The sequence below is a fragment of the Nerophis lumbriciformis genome, linkage group LG25 (assembly GCF_033978685.3).
Source record: "Nerophis lumbriciformis linkage group LG25, RoL_Nlum_v2.1, whole genome shotgun sequence".
NCBI classification, from domain to species: Eukaryota; Metazoa; Chordata; class Actinopteri; order Syngnathiformes; family Syngnathidae; genus Nerophis; species Nerophis lumbriciformis.
Window position 1 is genome coordinate 13,637,173 of NC_084572.2, and position 20,040 is coordinate 13,657,212.

At 38.9% G+C, this 20,040-nt stretch overlaps 1 protein-coding gene across 4 annotated transcripts; it reads right to left on the minus strand.

Moving 5' to 3' along the window:
- Positions 1-447: 447 nt before the first annotated feature.
- Positions 448-18,775, minus strand: zglp1 (zinc finger GATA like protein 1). Of its 4 annotated transcripts, none has more exons than XM_061984509.1 (6): positions 18,642-18,676; positions 16,252-16,325; positions 11,731-12,807; positions 4,036-4,127; positions 3,535-3,628; positions 448-965 (listed from the first exon to the last, which is right to left on the minus strand). In XM_061984509.1, the coding sequence occupies exons 3-6, from the start codon at positions 12,792-12,794 to the stop codon at positions 833-835; spliced, it is 1,383 nt and encodes a 460-aa protein (XP_061840493.1). In that variant the 5' UTR covers positions 12,795-12,807; positions 16,252-16,325; positions 18,642-18,676; the 3' UTR covers positions 448-832. The 4 variants fall into 4 exon arrangements, with proteins under 4 accessions (XP_061840493.1, XP_061840492.1, XP_061840491.1 ...); XM_061984508.1 differs by lacking the exon at positions 18,642-18,676 and adding an exon at positions 18,424-18,634; XM_061984507.1 differs by lacking the exon at positions 16,252-16,325 and having other exon boundaries at positions 18,642-18,775.
- Between the last annotated feature and the right edge of the window lie 1,265 nt (positions 18,776-20,040).

Here is a 20,040-nt window from a genome sequence, read left to right on the forward strand (position 1 = left end):
TAAATTCAAGACAGCGAATCTGAAAATTGACAGCGACTTGGTGAGCTTTATTAGGAGATTAAACAAACGCGCGTAGGAGAGCGGTCTAAATTTATTTGTGACGGCCCGCACAGTAAGCATATTTGTAAAAAATAAAACCATTACAATTAATGGGGGCGTGTCTATTTGAGGAAATGTGTTTTTTGACTTGAGGAGAAATTCATTTAACAGGTTAGTTTAAAGTTCTTGACTCATGGCCAAAGCAAAGGCGAGAAAAGTCTCTAGCTGTTTACAATTAGAGACTGACGTCATGTTTTATTAGGCCCGAGTCCACGTGAGGCCGCCCACTGTGGAGGGACGTCAACGCTGCACGTGGTCTCACATGGACTAATTAATACTTCCCTCAAACACTCCATGCTGTTGTAGAAATATCATTATCAGGGCTGTAGACACGTAAACCAAACAGGATATTTACACAGCATTTAATGCAGACCAAAAATCCCATTAGTGCTCACACAAAATTATATTTTTAGATCCTCACAAAACCCTCATGCTAAAAAAAAAATCAGTGCACCTCAAGCAGAAAAAAAACAATATTGGCCCAAAACAAACACTGGCCCAAACACAGCAAACTTTCAAATACAAAAATAAATATAAATACATTAATGGGTGCAACAAAAAGCACCTCCTTTAACACACCAGACATTTTGTACTTTTTAAAAAAATAATATTTTCAGACATAGCACAGATAACTGACAGTTTAGCAGGCGTCTAAAACGTATTTTACTTAAACATGGAAAGGTGTGCGTTTAAATGTGGCGCTCAAGTGTTTGCATAGTTGTGCATGTTCTTTTTAGGTGTTGTGTTTGTGCTGAGTGGAGGCCACCTTCACCAGGTTTCCACACTTGAGGCAGTGCGAGCTGGAGTTGCTCTCTTTTCTCGGGATATGCCAGCAGTAGTGACAGCGCACTCTGTACTTCTTGTACCTTTGAAGGCAAGATAGAGGAAAAACATTTTTAAAAATTGAGATTTAAAAGCGTAGTTTGCAGATTGAGGTCAGTTAATTATGCAAGGAAGAGCAGGGGTTGTCTAAAAGTTTTACACGGTCAATTGTAGGGTTGCAACCATTCATTCATTCATTTGAAAAAAAGCTTTGATTGATTGTTTAAGTGTAACTCTTAAAAATGTATCAAATTGGTATATTGTGTATAGTAAAATTATGAGTTTATTCTAGGGTTGTACGGTTTACCAGTATTAGTATAGTACCGTGATACTAATGAATCATATTCGGTACTATACCGCCTCTGAAAAGTACCAGTCCGTAAGTAAGTTTCTTACAAGTATCATCCCTGCAGGACGAAGAATAGTTAAACATGCTTCACTACACACCGAAGCTCTCCGGCGTCAAAATGTAAACAAACGCCATTGGTGGATCTACAGCTAAAATCCACTGTAATGATACCAAGTACAGTAGCATATCTAATCGATACTACTATGATTACGTCAATATTTTTTGGCATTACAACATCTTTTGTTTAAAAAAAAATTTATATTCTGTTTATAAACTCAGGAAATATGTCCCTGGACACATGAGGACTTTGAATATGACCAATGTATGCTCCTGTAACTACTTGGTATCAGATTGATACCCATATTCGTGTTATCATCCAAAACTAATGTAAAGTATCAAACAACAGAAGAATAAGTGATTATTACATTTTAACAGAAGTGTAGATAGAACATGTTAAAAGAGAAAGTAAGCAGTTAACAGTAAATGAACAAGTAGATTAAAATAATTCATTTTCTACCACTTGTCCTTAATAATGTTGACAAAATAATAGAATGATAAATGACACAATATGTTACTGCATATGTCAGCAGACTAAATTAGGAGCCTTTGTTTGTTTACTTACTAATAAATAAATAAAGATAAATAAAAGACAAGTTGTCATGTATGTTCACTATTTTATTTAAGGACAAACTTGCAATAAGAAACATATGTTTAATGTACCCTAAGATTTTTTGTTAAAATAAAGCCAATAATGAAATTTTTTGTGGTGCCCTTTATTTAGAAAAGTACCGAAAAGTATCTAAATAATTTTGGTATCGGTACCAAAATATTGGCATCGGGAAAACACTAGTTTATTCTCAGACCTAAATTGTATTTTCCCCTCTTAATTCTATCAATTTATTCTTGGAAATGTACAACTTTGTCATAATAAAAAGAGACATTTGTAGGGTGTTACTATTATAAAAAATATTTATTGGGACTTTAGGGCTGGAACAATTAATCACAGTAGAAAAAATATTTTATTTAGATCAGGGGTGCCCATTATGTCGATCGTGGAGGGTGTGTCAGTGCCAGCCAGGCATTAAAAAATAGACTTAAAAATTAGCGATCATCAATCTTCACCAAGACGTCACTTTATTGACATTTACGCCCCCCGAAGAACTTGCAACTTGTGAGGTGGCGCTGGCTGCTGCGAACCCGTTAAGAAAAAACTTCTAAGTAGTAAGAAAAAAACTTCTAAGTAGTAAGAAAAACTTATATTCTTGTCTTCATGAAAGAAAGGAATCTGTGTGTGTTAAACATGCTTGCATTGTCATTAAACACCTTAAACTTGTTAACAAAAAACGTATTTTTCATAAATAAATAAATATATATGAATGAGGTAGATTCCTTCAACTTGGTCAATTGAAAAGTAGCTCGCCTTCTAAAAAAAACTGTGGGCACCCTTGATCTAGATGTTTCAATTGTTTAATGAGTATAATTAAACAATAATAAATAATCAAAATTGATAAAAAGCAGACATTTTACATAGACAGAACTTTAACTACACGGATATAGTTTCCGCACGACAGCTGCAATAGAGCGCACATGAGAGCGGTGGTGTGTGGGTACAGCCTATGTAGCGGCGAACAGCGTAGTTTTTATTTCCAAGCACATGTTAGAAGTACAATTTTAATGTTGATGACCGGCATTTATTTGACAAAAAGAATGAAGGTTATGACATGCAGAAAAATGTTCCCCTAAATTTGCACTCAGGCAATAAAGTGTGTTCTAGCCGATTACTCGATTCATCGGAAAAAATAATTAATAGCTGCAGCCCGAGCCAAGTGTCATTTGAAACTTTATATCATTTACTTATAAAATAAGAACTGTGACATTAACTGGATGATAATCATTACATTGTCTAATTTGCATATTGTGCAAATTAAACACTAAGCACTTTATTTATTATTAAATACATGTGCCTATAAAGTAAGCTAAAAGTAGAGTATTTTCCAGCAATGTTACCTTAACACTAAAGTGGTTAGGCGTGAGAATTGGTTCAAAAAAGCCCAAATATACGGCAGCCAAAATGTTTTCCATTGACAGCGTAGCTTTACGAAATATTTAAATAAATAATAAATAAATATAATAATAATAAATATTTACAAAAGCTCTTGTACGAAATATCAAAAAAGTTCCCATGAGAAATAAAAAGAACAATAATTTTGGAACTACCAATTGTGTTAAAGTGAAACATGTACAAGTGAACATAAGGACTTTACCTGATGCCACAAGCGTTGCAGAGAGGGGTCCCGTCCTCTGCATCTCTCCACATAGGGGTCGTTGTGGTGCAGCAAGATGCACAAACTTTGCTCCCTGGTGAGACAGAGAGAAGTACATAAGTTTGTGCATCGGCCATTTTGGACTGTATTTAAGGAGGAATAATACAGCAGCATTATTCAATCTGACAATAAATGCTTATTCATCCCAACTGCAAACAATATCAATCGATCTCATTCAGTTATTTTTATCCTTCCTTTGTACAATGTAATGTTCATGTGCCAACGGGGTCACGACAAAAAAAGTTTGGGAAGCATATTGAAACACTTGTTATACTTTTGAGAGTATACTGTGACAAGCAAGTGAAAGCCAGTTTTCAAATGTACGTACAGCGCCACCCTGTGGGGAAAATATACTTCACACAAATACTAACTACAACACGCACATTTTGTCCCAAAAATTAAGTCCGTAAAAAAAAAAAAAAAAAAGTGTTTATTACAAACTTTGAGTGTTTGCCTCCTCCTCTGAGCTGCTGGTCATCTGGGAGGTTCGATTCCTGGTCCTGGGTCTGCGCACTTTCTTGTGGCACTCCTTGCTGAAGTGGAAACACATCACATAGACAATGTAACCCACAGTGCGGTTTTCCAAAAAGGCAAGATGCCTATGACTGAGTAGAAATGCGTGGTGGACAATCACAACACATAACTTTGTTGTTCACAACAAGGTTAAGTACTGTGCCATTAAAATAAGTATACCGTATTGTTATAATATTGTGTGAAAACAGAGTCCCCTGCATGATAGATGACACTTTGCATATGTGCATGTCATCTTATTTAAAAAGGCAAAAAAATTGATATATAGTATTTTCTGGACCATAGGGCGCACCGGATTATAAAGGCGCACTGCCGATGAGCGGGTCTATTGAGGTCTTTTTTCATACAAAAGGCGCCCGGATTATAAGGCGCATAAAAGGGGTCATACTATGAATTTTTCTAAAATTTAAAACATTACTTTGTGGTGTACATCAGTGGTCCCCAACCACCAGACCGCGGACCGGTACCGGGCCGCGGCCTGGTGGTTGGGGACCACTGAAAAAATAAATATATATATATATATATATACAATTTATTTTTTTAATTAAATTAAATCAACATAAAAAACACAATATATACATTATATATCAATATAGATCAATACAGTCTGCAGGGATACAGTCCGTAAGCACACAGGATTGTATTTCTTTATGAACCCCGCCCCCCCCGTTCCGTGGGATACATTTTCAAGCGTTGACCGGTCCGCAGCTACAAAAAGGTTGGGCACCACTGGTGTACATAGCATGTAAACAAACCATCTTCAAGTCGCTTTCTGACAGTCTCTACAGGATGCGCCGTTTTGTGGGCAGTCTTATATACGCGTCTTCTCCCCGTCATCTTTGTTGTACCGGTTGTTGAAGAAGTCTCAAAAGATGGAGCTAACAGTTTTAATGACATTCAGACTTTACTTAAATCAACAGCGGAGCAGCATCTCCTAATCCATGTATCACTAGTGCAACGCCGGAAATGTGTCCCTTGAAAAACCGCCCGACCGGAACTCTCTAATAACTAAAGTTCCGTGGGTGAATAATTTAAACTCACTACACCGGTAGTTTTTAGCGCTTCCATAGCGAGATGCAAGTTAGAATATTACGCTATTTTATATTAGAAATTGCAACAGCAGAGGGTGAAAGCCACATAACAAGAAGATAGTGAAAAAGAAAAAGCTTCTCGACTACAGCGTCATCACGGACTACAGTGGCGGACGTGCGCAAATTTTCAGGATTTATACAGATCTCAAATACACATCAGCAGGTACCAGAAGGTAAGAAAAGTTGCTTTTGCATAATATTGTGAAACAAAATGCCAGATAATATGTCTGCTAATGGATGCCATTTTGCGGTCCTTATACACGTGCCATAGTAATACTTGTATCTCTGACTACGGTAACCGTAATGGGCCGACAATCCATCAAGCGGTGCGGCTTCATAGTCGTACTAAAACATTTTGACAGATGTTTGAGCACCGTGTGTACTGTTCTTTATTTTCAATGGAACATTTAAAGTTTTGGTGTTTACTGGCGTCATATTGCAGTCTATACGTATCTCTTATGTGTGACTACTACTGGTCACACTTATCATTACACCATGTACCAAATAAAATTGCTTTGAGGTCAGTAAGCACAACCAGAATTATTCCGTACATTTGGCGCACCGGGTTATAAGGCGCACTGTCGTTTGAGAAAATGAAAGGATTTTAAGTGCGCCTTATAGTCCGAAAAATACGGTACATCTATTCAAAGACAACAATTAACGCACGCATTTTTGCATGGTTTTTGATTATTTCTACAATGTGCTAGGGCTACAGCTATCAATTATTTTAGCAATCAGTAATCGGATAGAACATACTTTACAGCCTCCATGCGTATTTTAAATGGGAAAACTATTTTTCTGCTCTCCGTAACAATTCTTTTTTTCTAATAAATACACAACATTGAAATTGTACTTACATAATATAAATAAAATAACTGTCATCTGTTTTCCACCACACGATCGCGCTCATATGCACTGTATTGCAGCGGCCGTCCGCCTAGTTTAGGTTACAGGCACTCCATGCGGTCTGGATTTTATAATTTTTTATGAAATAGACTTGAGGATGTAACGATAAACGGTAATAATGATAACCGCGGTAAAACTGGCGACGGTTAGTATTACTGTTCTCAATGAAAATGATCAAAAAAACAAGATTGATAACTGTACTTTGATGGACTCACCAACTGACTTGCGCCAGCTTGCCAGCTTAGATGCTAACATGAAAACAAGTGACATTCACGTCTTTCCTCATTAAGAAATGACATACACAAATCTAAACTTTAGGGATGTAACAATATCAAAATCTCACGGTACGATATTGTGGTATACGTCACAAAAAAAGATCTAAGAATGTTGAACTATAAAAGGAAGTGGCAGGAATGTTTAGGATAATCACGGACTTACTCCAATTGAACAAACAGAAAACCCAAATGTTCTAATCACATTTATTACTACAAACATGTATTTTAAGTGCAAATAATTGTGCAGGAACATCTATTGTTTCAAGCAAACATTTAAATAAAATTACAATGGAGTGTCTTTAAAAGGGACTATGTAAACAATAATATTCACTTTAGCGTCTTTCAACTTTTACTTTCTGAGAAGCAGTGTCCTCCACAGTGGACATGTTTTATATAAGTTGGGAAAATGCTGTTTCACAGAAAAGTTAACTAAAAATGTAATATTGTAAATACCTCAAACTGATGTTTGGCTTTGCTGGCTTCAAATATCTTTTCTGGGTAACGGTTTCTGAGGTGGCGACTTGTCTAAGACCGTGTTTTTCAACCACTGTGCCGCGGCACACTAGTATGCCGTGAGATATTGTCTGGTGTGCCGTGGGAAATTATGCAACTTCACCTAATTGCTCCAAAAAATATTTTTTGCAAATCAATAATTATAATAATAAGCCGTTGTCTCGTGCAGTGTTTTTCAACCTTTTTTGGTATGCAACGCTTAAAGCAAAAATTAACAAAGGAAGTCTCGCTAGGAAAAGGCACTGAAGCATAGAGATGGCTATGCAAAACAAAAGTATAACTGAACTGGCTACAAAGTAAACAAAAACAGAATGCTGGACAACAGCAAACACTTACAGCGTGTGGAGCGGAGACGACGTCCACAAAGTACATCGTACATGACATGACAATCGACAGTGTCACCACAAAGAAGGATAGCGTACGCACAACTTAAATAGTCTTGATTGTGAAAACAAAGCAGGTGCGGGCAATAGCACTCAAAGGAAGGCGTGAAGCTGCAACAAAACAGGAAGAGTCATCAAAATAACAGCGTAAGACAGGAACTAAAGCACGACACACAGGAAACAACAACAAACTCAAAATAAGGCACGACAACCTGGTGGAGTTTCATTTTTTAACCTTTTCTGCTGGTGGTGTGCCTCCGTATTTTTTTAATGAAAAAAATGTGCCTTGGCTCAAAAGGTTGAAAAACACTGATCTAAGGTGTACCTTGCCTTGTGCCCGAGTGCAGCTGGACACAGAGCGAGACAAGCGGTAGACAAATGTATTAATTGAGGATTTATCAAGTAGTTTTTTTCATCCATCCATCAATGTTCTACCACATGTCCCTTTCGGGGTCACTGGAGCTTATCTCAGTTGTCTATCTGTGTTGGCCCTGTGATGAAGTGGTGACTTGTCCAGGGTGTACCCCGCCTACCGCCCGAATGCAGCTGAGTTTTTTTCAGTTTACTCAAATTTCCCGCATTGTAGTTTTTATTTTATTTTATTTATTAAAAAAAAAAAAAAAAAAAAAAGTGATATCCCTCTCTCCTGGGTTCGATCTCCGGGCTCTATCTGTGTGGAGTTTGCATGTTCTCCCTATGACTGCGTGGGTTCCCTCCGGGTACTCCGGCTTCATCCCACCACCAAAAACATGCACCTGGGGATAGGTTGATTGGCAACACTAAATTGGCCCTAGTGTGTGAATATGGTCTATCGGTGTTGGCCCTGTAATGAGGTGGCGACTTGTCCAGGGTGTACGCCGCCTACCGCCCGAATGCAGCAGAGATAGGTTTCAGCGACCCCAAAAAGGGAAAAGCGGTAGAAAATGATTGGATGGATAGATTTCCCTCTCTGCGCTACAACTTGCTGCCTCTGTGTCACCTTGGACACACTCGAGACAAAAGTGGCGCACTTTGCTTTACCTCCGCCAAAGAGGTTTTGTTTTCGCCCCACCTTGTCGACCCCGTGCTGCACAGTTGATCCTGGGAGATGTACTACTTTATTTTCAGACCCGAAAAAAACTACACACCGTGACGACTTTGAAACCGAAATACCGTTGTATTATAATACCGTTACAGCCCTGGTAAACCTATATAAACACATCGCTGTCTGAGCAACTAACTATTCAATTGTGCACATTGAACCTGCAAGCTGTGCTCTCCTTGAGTAGCGTGATCAATCTATACTCAGGAATATGAGGGGGAGGTGTTTTTACGGTGCATTCAACGACTGCTGAAAAGAGTGGACCTCCACAAAGCCCGCTAGAAATAATAAATAATAGATTTTATTTGCTATGCAATTTTTATTGAAATAGGTTCCCTCCGGGTACTCCGGCTTCCTCCCACCTCCAAAAGACATGCACCTGGGGATAGGTTGATTGGCAACACTAAATTGGCCCTAGTGTGTGAATGTGAGTGTTGTCTATCTGTGTTGGCCCTGTGATGAGGTGGCTAATTGTCCAGGGTGTACCCCGCCTTCCGCCCGATTGTAGCTGAGATAGGCTCCAGCGCCCCCCGCAACCCTGAAGGGAATAAGCGGTAGAAAATGGATGGATGGATAAATCTTAAAGTGCTACAAAACAAACCAATATTTAAAACAATATGGCTTTGCCATTAAAGCTGATTAGGGATGTCCCGATCCGATATTTGGATCGGAACGGCCGCCGATATTTGCAAAAAAATGCGTATCGGCAAGGCATGGGAAAATGCAGATCCAGATCCAGTTAAAAAAAACTCTGCTCCGTGTTTTCCAACGCACCTATTTAAATAGTACATTCCACTTTTCTGCTGCTCCCTATAATTTCCGTTCCGCATTTTCCAGCACACCTTCAACACATCCACAGGTCTGTGGATTCTAACTCAGTTGCTTTTAGCTGCTGGCATTACACGACAGGCTCTTCTCACTCTTTTCTGTGTCTGTGCTTCTCACAGACAGCAAGTGCACCTTCTTATACACGTCACATACTGTCACGTCATACGTCACATACGTATACGTCCTCTCCGAGCAGAGAGGTAGCAGCACGGCTAACGTTAGCTGTGATGCTAGCGCAGCTGAGTGAGCAACGCTCCTTCTAAAGGTGCGCGCTTGTGCAATTGCGTACTGTTTAAACGTCCTCTGCGCATAGCAATTATATGCCACGCACAAAATCAAATAAAAAAATAAGCGCATAACAATTTTCGACACATCGACACGACAGAGAAAACCGTTTTCGTCATCATTGTTCAAATATTATAACGTCTGTCGAGACGCTTATCTCCGTTCGGTGCCACACGACCACACCATCAAAAAGCCGAGGCAAAAATTTCCAGATCAACACCGTATGAAAAAATTAGTGATTTTTTTAGTTGTGATTTCCTTCTCTGCATGAAAGTTTAAAAGTAGCATATATTAATGCAGTATGAAGAAGAATGTTTTAATGTAGACATGCAAGCCTTAAAAGAAAATGTTGAAAATCAAGACTACATTTCCTGCAAATGGGTGCATTTCTACCCTATATTTGAACTTTAGATTTATTCTCATATCAAACTCTTTTGGCTGTCTTTTTGACACTTACATCCGGCGCCCCCCTCCACACCCTGGATTATAAATAATGTAAATAATTCAATGTGATTATCTTGTGTGGTGACTGTATTATCATGATAGTATATATAAATAAATAAATAATAAATGGGTTGTACTTGTATAGCGCTTTTCTACCTTCAAGGTACTCAAAGCGCTTTGACACTACTTCCACATTTACCCATTCACACACACATTCACACACTGATGGAGGGAGCTGCCATGCAAGGCGCTAACCAGCACCCATCAGGAGCAAGGGTGAAGTGTCTTGCTCAGGACACAACGGACATGACGAGGTTGGTACTAGGTGGGGAATGAACCAGGGACCCTCGGGTCGCGCACAGCCACTCTTCCACTGCGCCACGCCGCGTATCATGAATCAATTTAAGTGGACCCCGACTTAAACAAGTTGAAAAACTTATTCGGTGTTACCATTTAGTGGTCAATTGTACGGAATATGTACTTCACTGTGCAACCTACTAATAAAAGTCTCAATCAATCAATCAAAACACATAGAATCATCATACTGCTGTGATTATATGCATCAAGTGTTCATTCAAGGCTAAGGCAAAATATCGAGATATATATCGTGTATCGCAATATGGCCTTAAAATATCGCAATATTAAAAAAAGGCCATATCGCCTAGCCCTTGTTTCAATGATGCCATTTCTGTTTGTCATGTATAATTTTGTCTATTTTGTGTCTATCCTTGAATAAACAGGTCAGTTTCTTGTTACCAACCATTGTGTATTATTCAAACTCACCTAATTCAGCTGGCTAGTTGTTATCAAGAGTACTAAAACCCTTTTTAACATGATTCTGACAACTAAGTAGGCTAAATAACTTTAAACTTTAATACATCCTCGGATAGGCCATTATCGGTCAGTATCGGTATCGGTCAGTATCGGTATCGGATCGGAAGTGCAAAAACAATATCGGAATCGGATCGGAAGTGCAAAAACCTAGATCGGGACATCCCTAAAGCAGATACAGTAAAACATTAACACTAAAACGCTGAAGTGAAGCGTACAGTAAAACCCAAAACATGCGAAATGAATGGCTTTTCTAACAGTGTCTATTGTTAAAGATGTACTGTATCCCTTGCATACTAAATTATTCTATATTGTAGGAACCAGAAGTTTTTAATAACGGAAAGAGACAGCCCCTTTTGTGTAAATGAATGTGGATGGGGGAGGGAGGTTTTTTGGGTTGATGCACTAATGGTAAATGTATCTTGTTTTTTTTATGTTGATTAAAATAAAAATAAAAAAAACAAAAAAAAAACCAGTGTCTATTGTAGTTATGTGTAAAAAAAAAAAAAAAAAACTTGGTCAAAAGATTTCAGTGTGTGTATAAGTACTTTTTGAGCACATTCAACAATACCGCGATAATTTTGTTCACGATAAATGTGATATGAAATTTTCATATCGTTACATCCCTAGTTACATTTATTAAAGGATTTATCGAAGCAGCAATACAAATCAAAGCTTCTTTTCAAAAAGCCTTTCAAAAGCGTGTATTGAATTTGATTATCGAGTAACTTTTGAAGCATACCATGGAGTGGCGTTATGATGCATACCGCCGTCTAACCGGTAGCGCCAAATCTATTCAAGGCAGCCTAAAATCCGGTCACCATAAATTCATGAAATGTATGTGAAACACCGCTGTAATGTAAGTGGATATTCCACATTCTTCAATGTTTCTGTTTGCAAGTCCTTGGTGGAAAAAGCTGGGACAGTTAATGGGAAGTAAACCACAGTCCAGCCAAGCGTGTCCTCACCTGTATTTTGAGGTGATAAGAAGCCGACATTGCTCCCCGCTGCCGTCCAGCCCCGTGTCCATCCGGAACATCACTCCCTGCAAATTCGGGTCTTGGATATTCACGCTCCGGCTGGGTTTGGGTTGTTTTCTGGGAATTTTGGCTCTTTTGGAGGGACCGTGACAAGTTGCCAGGGGATCGTTTCCCTCCTTTGGCCTCTGCTCTGAGGTCACGGTCGAGGTGGGAGGGCGTTGCTTTTGGCTGTGGCAGTGATGAGGTTTCTCCTCAATGGCATCGTGTGTACTCTCTGATTTCGATGACATGTTTTTGTCACCTGGTTTTGAGGGCGAGTGTTGTGCATGGCGCTGCCACATGATGTTTGCGTTGTGGTCGAGGGTGATAGGCGGCTTTGATAGATCCACAATGTCGAAATCAATTTGACAACTAGAGGAAGTATGGGGAACGTGATTCGGTGACAAAGAACTTCCAGCACCATGAAGGTGATCAGCATCAGGTCGCCTCTTCAACATGTCAACACTGAAGTTAGTTTCTATTATTTGCGAAGAAAACGCTTTTGATTGATTGAATGATTTGGAAGCAAAGTGCTCCTCTTCCTCGACATCCGTTGGTGCGATACAAGCGGAAGCCGCTGCAACAGGCGCCGCTTTCCGGGCACACTCAAAACTTTCAGCAGTTTCTGAATATTGCACACTTTTCACGGCAGATGACAGCGGTCTTACATTTGGATCCATGAGCCTGTTACACTGCAGGTTGATCAGACTCAGCACCCGCCAAGGGCTGTGAGCTCCGGCCGCCACCTGCGTCTTCACTTCCGTCGCCATGTTTTCGTCACGCTCAAAAAGTGGCGGCAAGAACGGGGAGCTGGAGGTTTGAAGCAAACGTGCGCCATATTTCATCTCATCAACGGATTGCCAGGACGACAGAGTACCGATGTCCGGCACACTGCTGTGCACGGGGGACCCGAGTTTAGAGACTTCCTGGAAAAGGTAGAGGAGCGCGGATTCCGAGCCACCTTTTTCTGTCGTCTTCTGGTGTCCTGCTTGTGAACTCTGACCCGTGCTCATGTTGAAGCAACACCTGCATGTTGGACATAAACAGCTTTTAGAAAAGTGTGCATTTCATCAAATAGACAGTGCCTCAGTTTTAGTTGCTTGGATAAATAAACACCACACCTCAAATAGATTCATTTATTTATATATATTCATTTACACACACACACACACACACACACACACACACACACACACACACACACACACACACACACACACACACACACACACACACACACACACACACACACACACACACACACACACACACACACACACACACACACACACATATTTTTTTAAACCACAACAACTTTTACTGCTGACAGTATTTTTAAAGCCAAAGTTTACGAGTTTTTTTGCGAAAATAAAAGCCCCCTCCTGAATATTAGCCTTAGTCCAGGTAGTCTGGCACTTCCTTTGCAGAAATAAGCTACTGCTTGAGTAAAGTGTATACAGTTGTCTAACCACATCGCGATTCAAATATTGCAGATTTTTTTTTTAAAGCATATTCTAAAATGTTTTGGTCCTAAATTAAGCATTTTCAATATGGATGTTCCGATCAGGGTTTTATGCTGCCGATAGCATCATCCATGAGTGAGATTGGCCGATACCAATATCGGTCAAATGTATTAACTGTACATTTTTCAATTTGTTTATAGTAAGTGTCATTGATAGTGTAACAATATCAACACAATATTTAAAATAGTTCCTCATTCTCTTTTATTACATACAATTGTTTGAGCAAAACAAAGTCAATACTACACAATAACTAAACGAAAGCAAAAACTACTATCTACTACTCATTTAAATCATTTGATTTTTGCCCTCAAAGTCCTCCTGTGTTTAGGGAATTATTATTATTATTATTATTATCCTCTCCTGACTCTTAATAATCTACTTATCAATTTCATGTTATTGGCTGCTTACTTTCTGGTGTAATGTGGTTCAATCAGTGGTGTGCCGTCAGGGCCAGCAAGGCTGCTGGCCTAACATAACCAGAAATCATGATCATAATTAAAATATAAAAGTTATTTTTAAATTTACTTTCTCTAAATATCTAAAAGTATACATATTCTCTTCATGTCATATTATGCTCCTTCTAGCATTGTTGTTTTTAGGTTATAGAGTTTTTATCCAATCAGAATTCATGTTGCCATGCTGTGCCAAATCTACCCGAGGCCTTCAGAATTAACAATGCGGGCGTCTGTGCACTGTAAGTGAACGGACACAAACATTTGACAGACAGTTGCGATAGCCAATCAGATCACGAGTTGTTGTCAGTAGGGCCTTCTAGCTGGCCTAAGGCAGATATATATTGTGATGTTATGAGCTAGGTAACATAAGAACTCCATTACCCAGCATGCCACAGTAGTGACTCGCATGCGCAGTAGCCCCATTTAGGTTGTTGAATGTAGACATGCCATTTGATGAGTAAACTTTAAGAAGTCAGCCAACACGCCTCGTCTGCATCTTTTATGATTAGACAAGACAACATATATATTTGCAATGCTATTTTCAAGAAGGATATTTAAAGAGAAACTCTACTCGAATCGGTGCTGCAGATTGTGAGTTCAGATATTTTATTTCTTTATTTTTTCACGTTTAATATGTTTTTTGCTATTTTACTTTTGACAGTAGCACATAAGATATGTTTTAATTGCTGATGCGGGTTTATTGATTTTTTAAATGCGCCAGAAAATAACCTGTTTTGTACACTGTTGGGGGTGATTCAATGCCCAGTACTGCGTAAATGTTTTCCTGTATAGTATTTCTCCAGCAATGGTCATGTAGTGACATAAATGATGGTATTTTGAGACATTGGACACAGGACATCACTGAAGGCCTGGGTGGGAAATGCACGACCCGCCACTGGGTTGTAGCTACATTTCTTAAACTTACTAAGCACTTTTTTCTTGGCATTGTTTCAAGCTAGGTTAGCTTAGATATTTGCTTTCCGGGTTTCTCTGTGTGTACCATGTTTAGCTTCATCCCCAGTGATAATGATACTTAAGATACAAAAATATGCAGTTTATAATTGAGATGATTATTAGCTGTCCAGAAAGTTGCTGCAAAAGTTGCTATTTTTTTAGGCTTATTTCTTGTGATTTTTTAAAATCAATATTTTAAGTGTACCTTGTAACCTTAACCTCACAAAGCATATTTCAACAAAAAAAAATTAAAAACAAATGTGTTGATACTATTTTTTTAATCAATTATATCTAATAGTAATAATTATAATCATAGAGAGAACCACCACCAAATACTTCCTTATTGGCTGTCATTCACAAGTTTTTGTATACTTAAAAGTGTAAAAAAACACATTTAGCCCCACATGTCAGGGCATTAATTAACTGTTGAAAGTGATCTATAGCGGTAACTGTTGAGTGAGGAGGAAAGACTATCATCACACATCAACATATCTAACATGTTAATGCTGCCCTTTTGCTAGGTCAACATTGAAAATGAAAATCTGTTCATAATTGCCTCACCCTGATAAGTAATAGGTTAAATAAATATATAAATACAAGCAGTGATGGGCAAGGTCTCTTCATCTAAGATGGCTAACAAATTTAGGAACACACATTTAGGTGAGTTGAGTTCATGAAAAGTTTTACTGCACATAACCATTATCAACTGTTTCCAAAAAACACACAAGTCCGTTTTTTTTGTCAAGATATACATAGATGCTGTTTTTTTTACTGTAGGTAGAGAAAATTAATAACATTATAGGGGTGGGCCAAAGAAAAGGCAAACTAAATAAATACATACAGTGGGGTGTGGGGACCCCTAGTGGTAGTTGGAAGAATTTCCCCAGCTAAATGTTAGATAGTTGATATTAATGGACCCTTATTGGGTCCATTTGTACACTCTCATTTACATTGACATTGATATTATACATGTGGACCCATAGATATAAATATCTTTAAATGTAGCGTTGATGTAGAAAGCTACTTTTTCCGTGTAGCTTGCTACAATTCTCCGGGAATTGCTGCCCCTGTAGTTTAGCTACTTTTAATTGAGAGTAACTTGTAGCTTAGCTTACTACATTTTCCAAGTAACTTGCCCTTCACTGGTAAATTAATTGTTCATCAGTCCCTTCCTACGCAGTTTTTTGGATTAGTGTGTATTTGTCTAATCTGCCTGACCTAAGCCTAAAGTTTATGTGTTAAATAATAATCTTTGTGATTAACACATGGTATCATATCAGTAAAAAACAAGAGTAAGCTTACCAATTAAATGTTAATATTTGAGGCTTGGGGCCACTCTGTAGTGGAAAGGTTGGGCCCCGAAGTCAAAAAGGCTAAAGAACCCCTGATGTAAACGTGTGCTTGAAACCCTAATACAGTGGTCCCTAACCTTTTTTGCACCACGGAGCGATTTAATGTAGGCATTATTTTCAGGGACCTGATTTCCACTTGTGCCAGATAAATACAGCAAAAATAAGTACATGAAAAATACAACTCACTATAACGCTGAATTAGTGGGAGTCCTGGGCTTGTTTCTTTGCAATGAGATCCCCAGCAGGTTACCATCAACCTGCTGGGGAATGCAGATGGAAATGAGCCTTTGGCTATAATCTGTCACATTTATATTTCATATGCTCATTGAAGGCCTACTGAAAGCCACTACTACCGACCACGCAGTCTGATAGTTTATATATCAATGATGAAATCTTAACATTGCAACACATGCCAATACGGCCGGGTTAGCTTACTAAAGTGCAATTTTAAATTTTGCGCAAAATATCCTGCTGAAAACGTCTCGGTATGATGACGTCTGCACGTGACGTCACGGATTGTAGAAGACATTTTGGGACAGCATGGTGGCCAGCTATTAAGTTGTCTGTTTTCATCGCAAAATTCCACAGTATTCTGGACATCTGTGTTGGTGAATCTTTTGCAATTTGTTCAATGAACAATGGAGACAGCAAAGAAGAAAGCCGTAGGTGGGAAGCGGTGTATTGCGGCAGGTGTTGTGCCGGATAACGCACCCCCGCCGTAGAATGCACCCCCTGACTGTTGTGGCGGATAACACAGCCGGTGTTTCATTGTTTACATTCCCGGACGATGACAGTCAAGCTTTACCATTCTCTGGGACAACAGAGACTCTTACTAGGAGGACTTTGAGTTGGATGCGCAGACGCGGTACCGTGAGTACGCATGCAGCTGCGGCTTCCAAACATTTGATCGCTTGCCCGTACGTGCGTGCCGCTATGTGCATGTCACGTACGTAACTCGGAGGACTTTGGGGAAATATATGTGTTGTATGAACTTTGGGGAGGTGAACGGTACTTTGGGCTGTGGGATTGAGTGTGTTGTGTAGGTGTTTGAGTTGTATTGGCGGGTTATATGGACGGGAGGGGGGAGGTGTTTGTTATGCAGGATTAATTTGTGGCATATTAAATATAAGCCTGGTTGTGTTGTGGCTAATAGAGTATATATATGTCTTGTGTTTATTTACTGTTTTAGTCATTCCCAGCTGAATATCAGGTCCCACCCGCCTCTCACAGCATCTTCCCTATCTGAATCGCTCCCACTGCTCTCTAGTCCTTCACTCTCACTTTCCTCATTCACGAATCTTTCATCCTCGCTCAAATTAATGGGGAAATCTTCGCTTTCTCGGTCCGAATCGCTCTCGCTGCTGGTGGCCATGATTGTAAACAATGTGCAGATGTGAGGAGCTCCACAAACTGTGACGTCACGCTACACGTCTGCTACTTCCGGTACAGGCAAGGCTTCTTTATCAGCGACCAAAAGTTGCAAACTTTATCGTCGATGTTCTCTACTAAATCCTTTCAGCAAAAATATGGCAATATCGCAAAATTATCAAGTATGACACATAGAATGGACCTGCTATCCCCGTTTAAATAAGAAAATTGCATTTCAGTAGGCCTTTAATGTGCATTGTATCATGTCACAAAGTTATAACAAATGGCATTTTTTTGATTGATTGATTGAAACTTATTAGTAGATTGCACAGTTCAGTACATATTCAGTAAATTCTAAATGGTAACACCCGAATAAGTTTTTCAATTTGTTTAAGTCAGGGTCCACATAATCAATTATAGGCAACTGCCTATAAGGAGTTTTATTGTACATCTATAAACAAGATTATTGGTGTGTCTAGTGGGACAAGCGAAAGTTAAGTCGGAGAAAATGGAGTCGTTATTTAAGGTTTCTCTGCGGCACGGTAGAAAATGTGTTACGGACCGGTACCGGTCCCCGGACCGGTGGTTGGGGACCACTGCCCTAATCCACAATAGGTCAAATCTTAAAGGGATACATTTGACAATAAAACAAGACCATGATAAAGATAATGAATACAAGTTAATAGAACATAGATGACAATACTCAAATATCATTAATATCAGAAAACTGTATCAAATTAAATGTACACAGACTCACAATATGAAGTACACTTACACTATATTTTACATATAAAGCTGTAGTATTGGATGATATTAGATCGTGTAAGTTGTGGCCGATGATTGAGTATATTGTACTGTAAACTGTTTCTAGGGTGAGCTACATTTCAAATATCAGGAAAAAGTGAAACAATGATAGCGTTTTTTGTTTTTTTTGCTAAAATTGCTTACGGTTTAACACAATGTAACTTTCCATGCAAAAATGTCACTTACCGGGACAGAAGTGGCAAAACATTCGACATAGTTGTTCAATATTGATCTGAAATGTCGGGTTGTTTTTCTTCAAAGTGCTCAATTGGCGGCCGCCCTTTGATGTCCACAGTCTCGCGCGCGCAAATGAAAGTTCCAAAACGCAGCGAAATTATCGAATGCGCTCCAAATAATGTCGCATAAAGACACAAACAATCGCGATTCGCGTGGGCTTTGCTCACCTTCCATCGGTGCTGATCGGCATAAATGTGCTAAATCGTGGATGCCATTGCTGGCGAGCTGGTTGAGTGACACGCAGCTGATGCTGCTTAGACAAATTACACTTTCCTTACACTAAGTCCCTTTGTTATAGTTTATATACACTTCTGGAAATATTATCAAGTAGAGCAGCAACATGCAAAAAATATATAAAAAAAAAAAAAAACTTTATTGAAACTCAAACAGGAGGTTCATCCACTGATCAAAAGTGATGATACCGTTACTGGTTTATTTTATATTTACATTCAACACAATTCAACGCGTCCCTTGTTCTACATGTTAATTAGAGACGCGCGGAGCAATTCAAATGTCAGTACTTTCCAGGATGGTATCGGCATCGCATCAATACTGACACGATATCGCTATTTTTTCAGCTTCCTTCTATGTTTATTTTAAGAATGTTTTTTTGTTCCAATATATTGTTAATATTTATATAGTGTTAGACAACTCTGGGAATGAGACAATTGCGGGCATTTATCATGCTGTTTTTTTAAAGTATTTTGCTCAAACTACTGTATGTAATACAAGTGAATAATTGTGTTTTAAACTTAGACTTAGACTTCCTCTTATTGTCATTCAAATTTGAACTTTACAGTACAGATAAGAACGACATTGTGTTGCATTAGCTTGTTGTAGTGCAGGATACAAGAGCAATAAGGTGCAGATATAAATAAATAGATTACAGATAAATACAAACCCCGTTTCCATATGAGTTGGGAAATAGATGTAAATATAAACGAAATACAATGATTTGCAAATCCTTTTCAACCCATATTCAATTGAATGCACTACAAAGACAAGATATTTGATGTTCAAACTCATAAACGTTATTTTTTATTTTTGCAAATAATAATTAACTTAGAATTTCATGGCTGCAACACGTGCCAAAGTTACATGCCAAAGTAGTAGTCACACATGCTGGCTTTTCAACTTTGCGCCTATAACAATCCGGATGGTTCTTTTCCTCTTTGGTCCGGAGGACATGACGTCCACAGTTTCCAAAAACAATTTGAAATGTGGACTCGTCAGACCACAGAACACTTTTCCACTTTGTATCAATCCATCTTAGATGAGCTCAGGCCCAGCGAAGCTGACAGCGTTTCTGGGTGTTGTTGATAAACGGTTTTCGCCTTACATAGGAGAGCTTTAACTTGCACTTACAGATGTAGTGACCAACTGTAGTTACTGACAGTGGGTTTCTGAAGTGTTCCTGAGCCCATGTGGTGATATCCTTTGCACACTGATGTTGCTTGTTGATGCAGTACAGCCTGAGGGATCGAAGGTCACGGGCTTAGCTGCTTACGTGCAGTGATTTCTCCAGATTCTCTGAACCTTTTGATGATATTACAGACTGTAGATGGT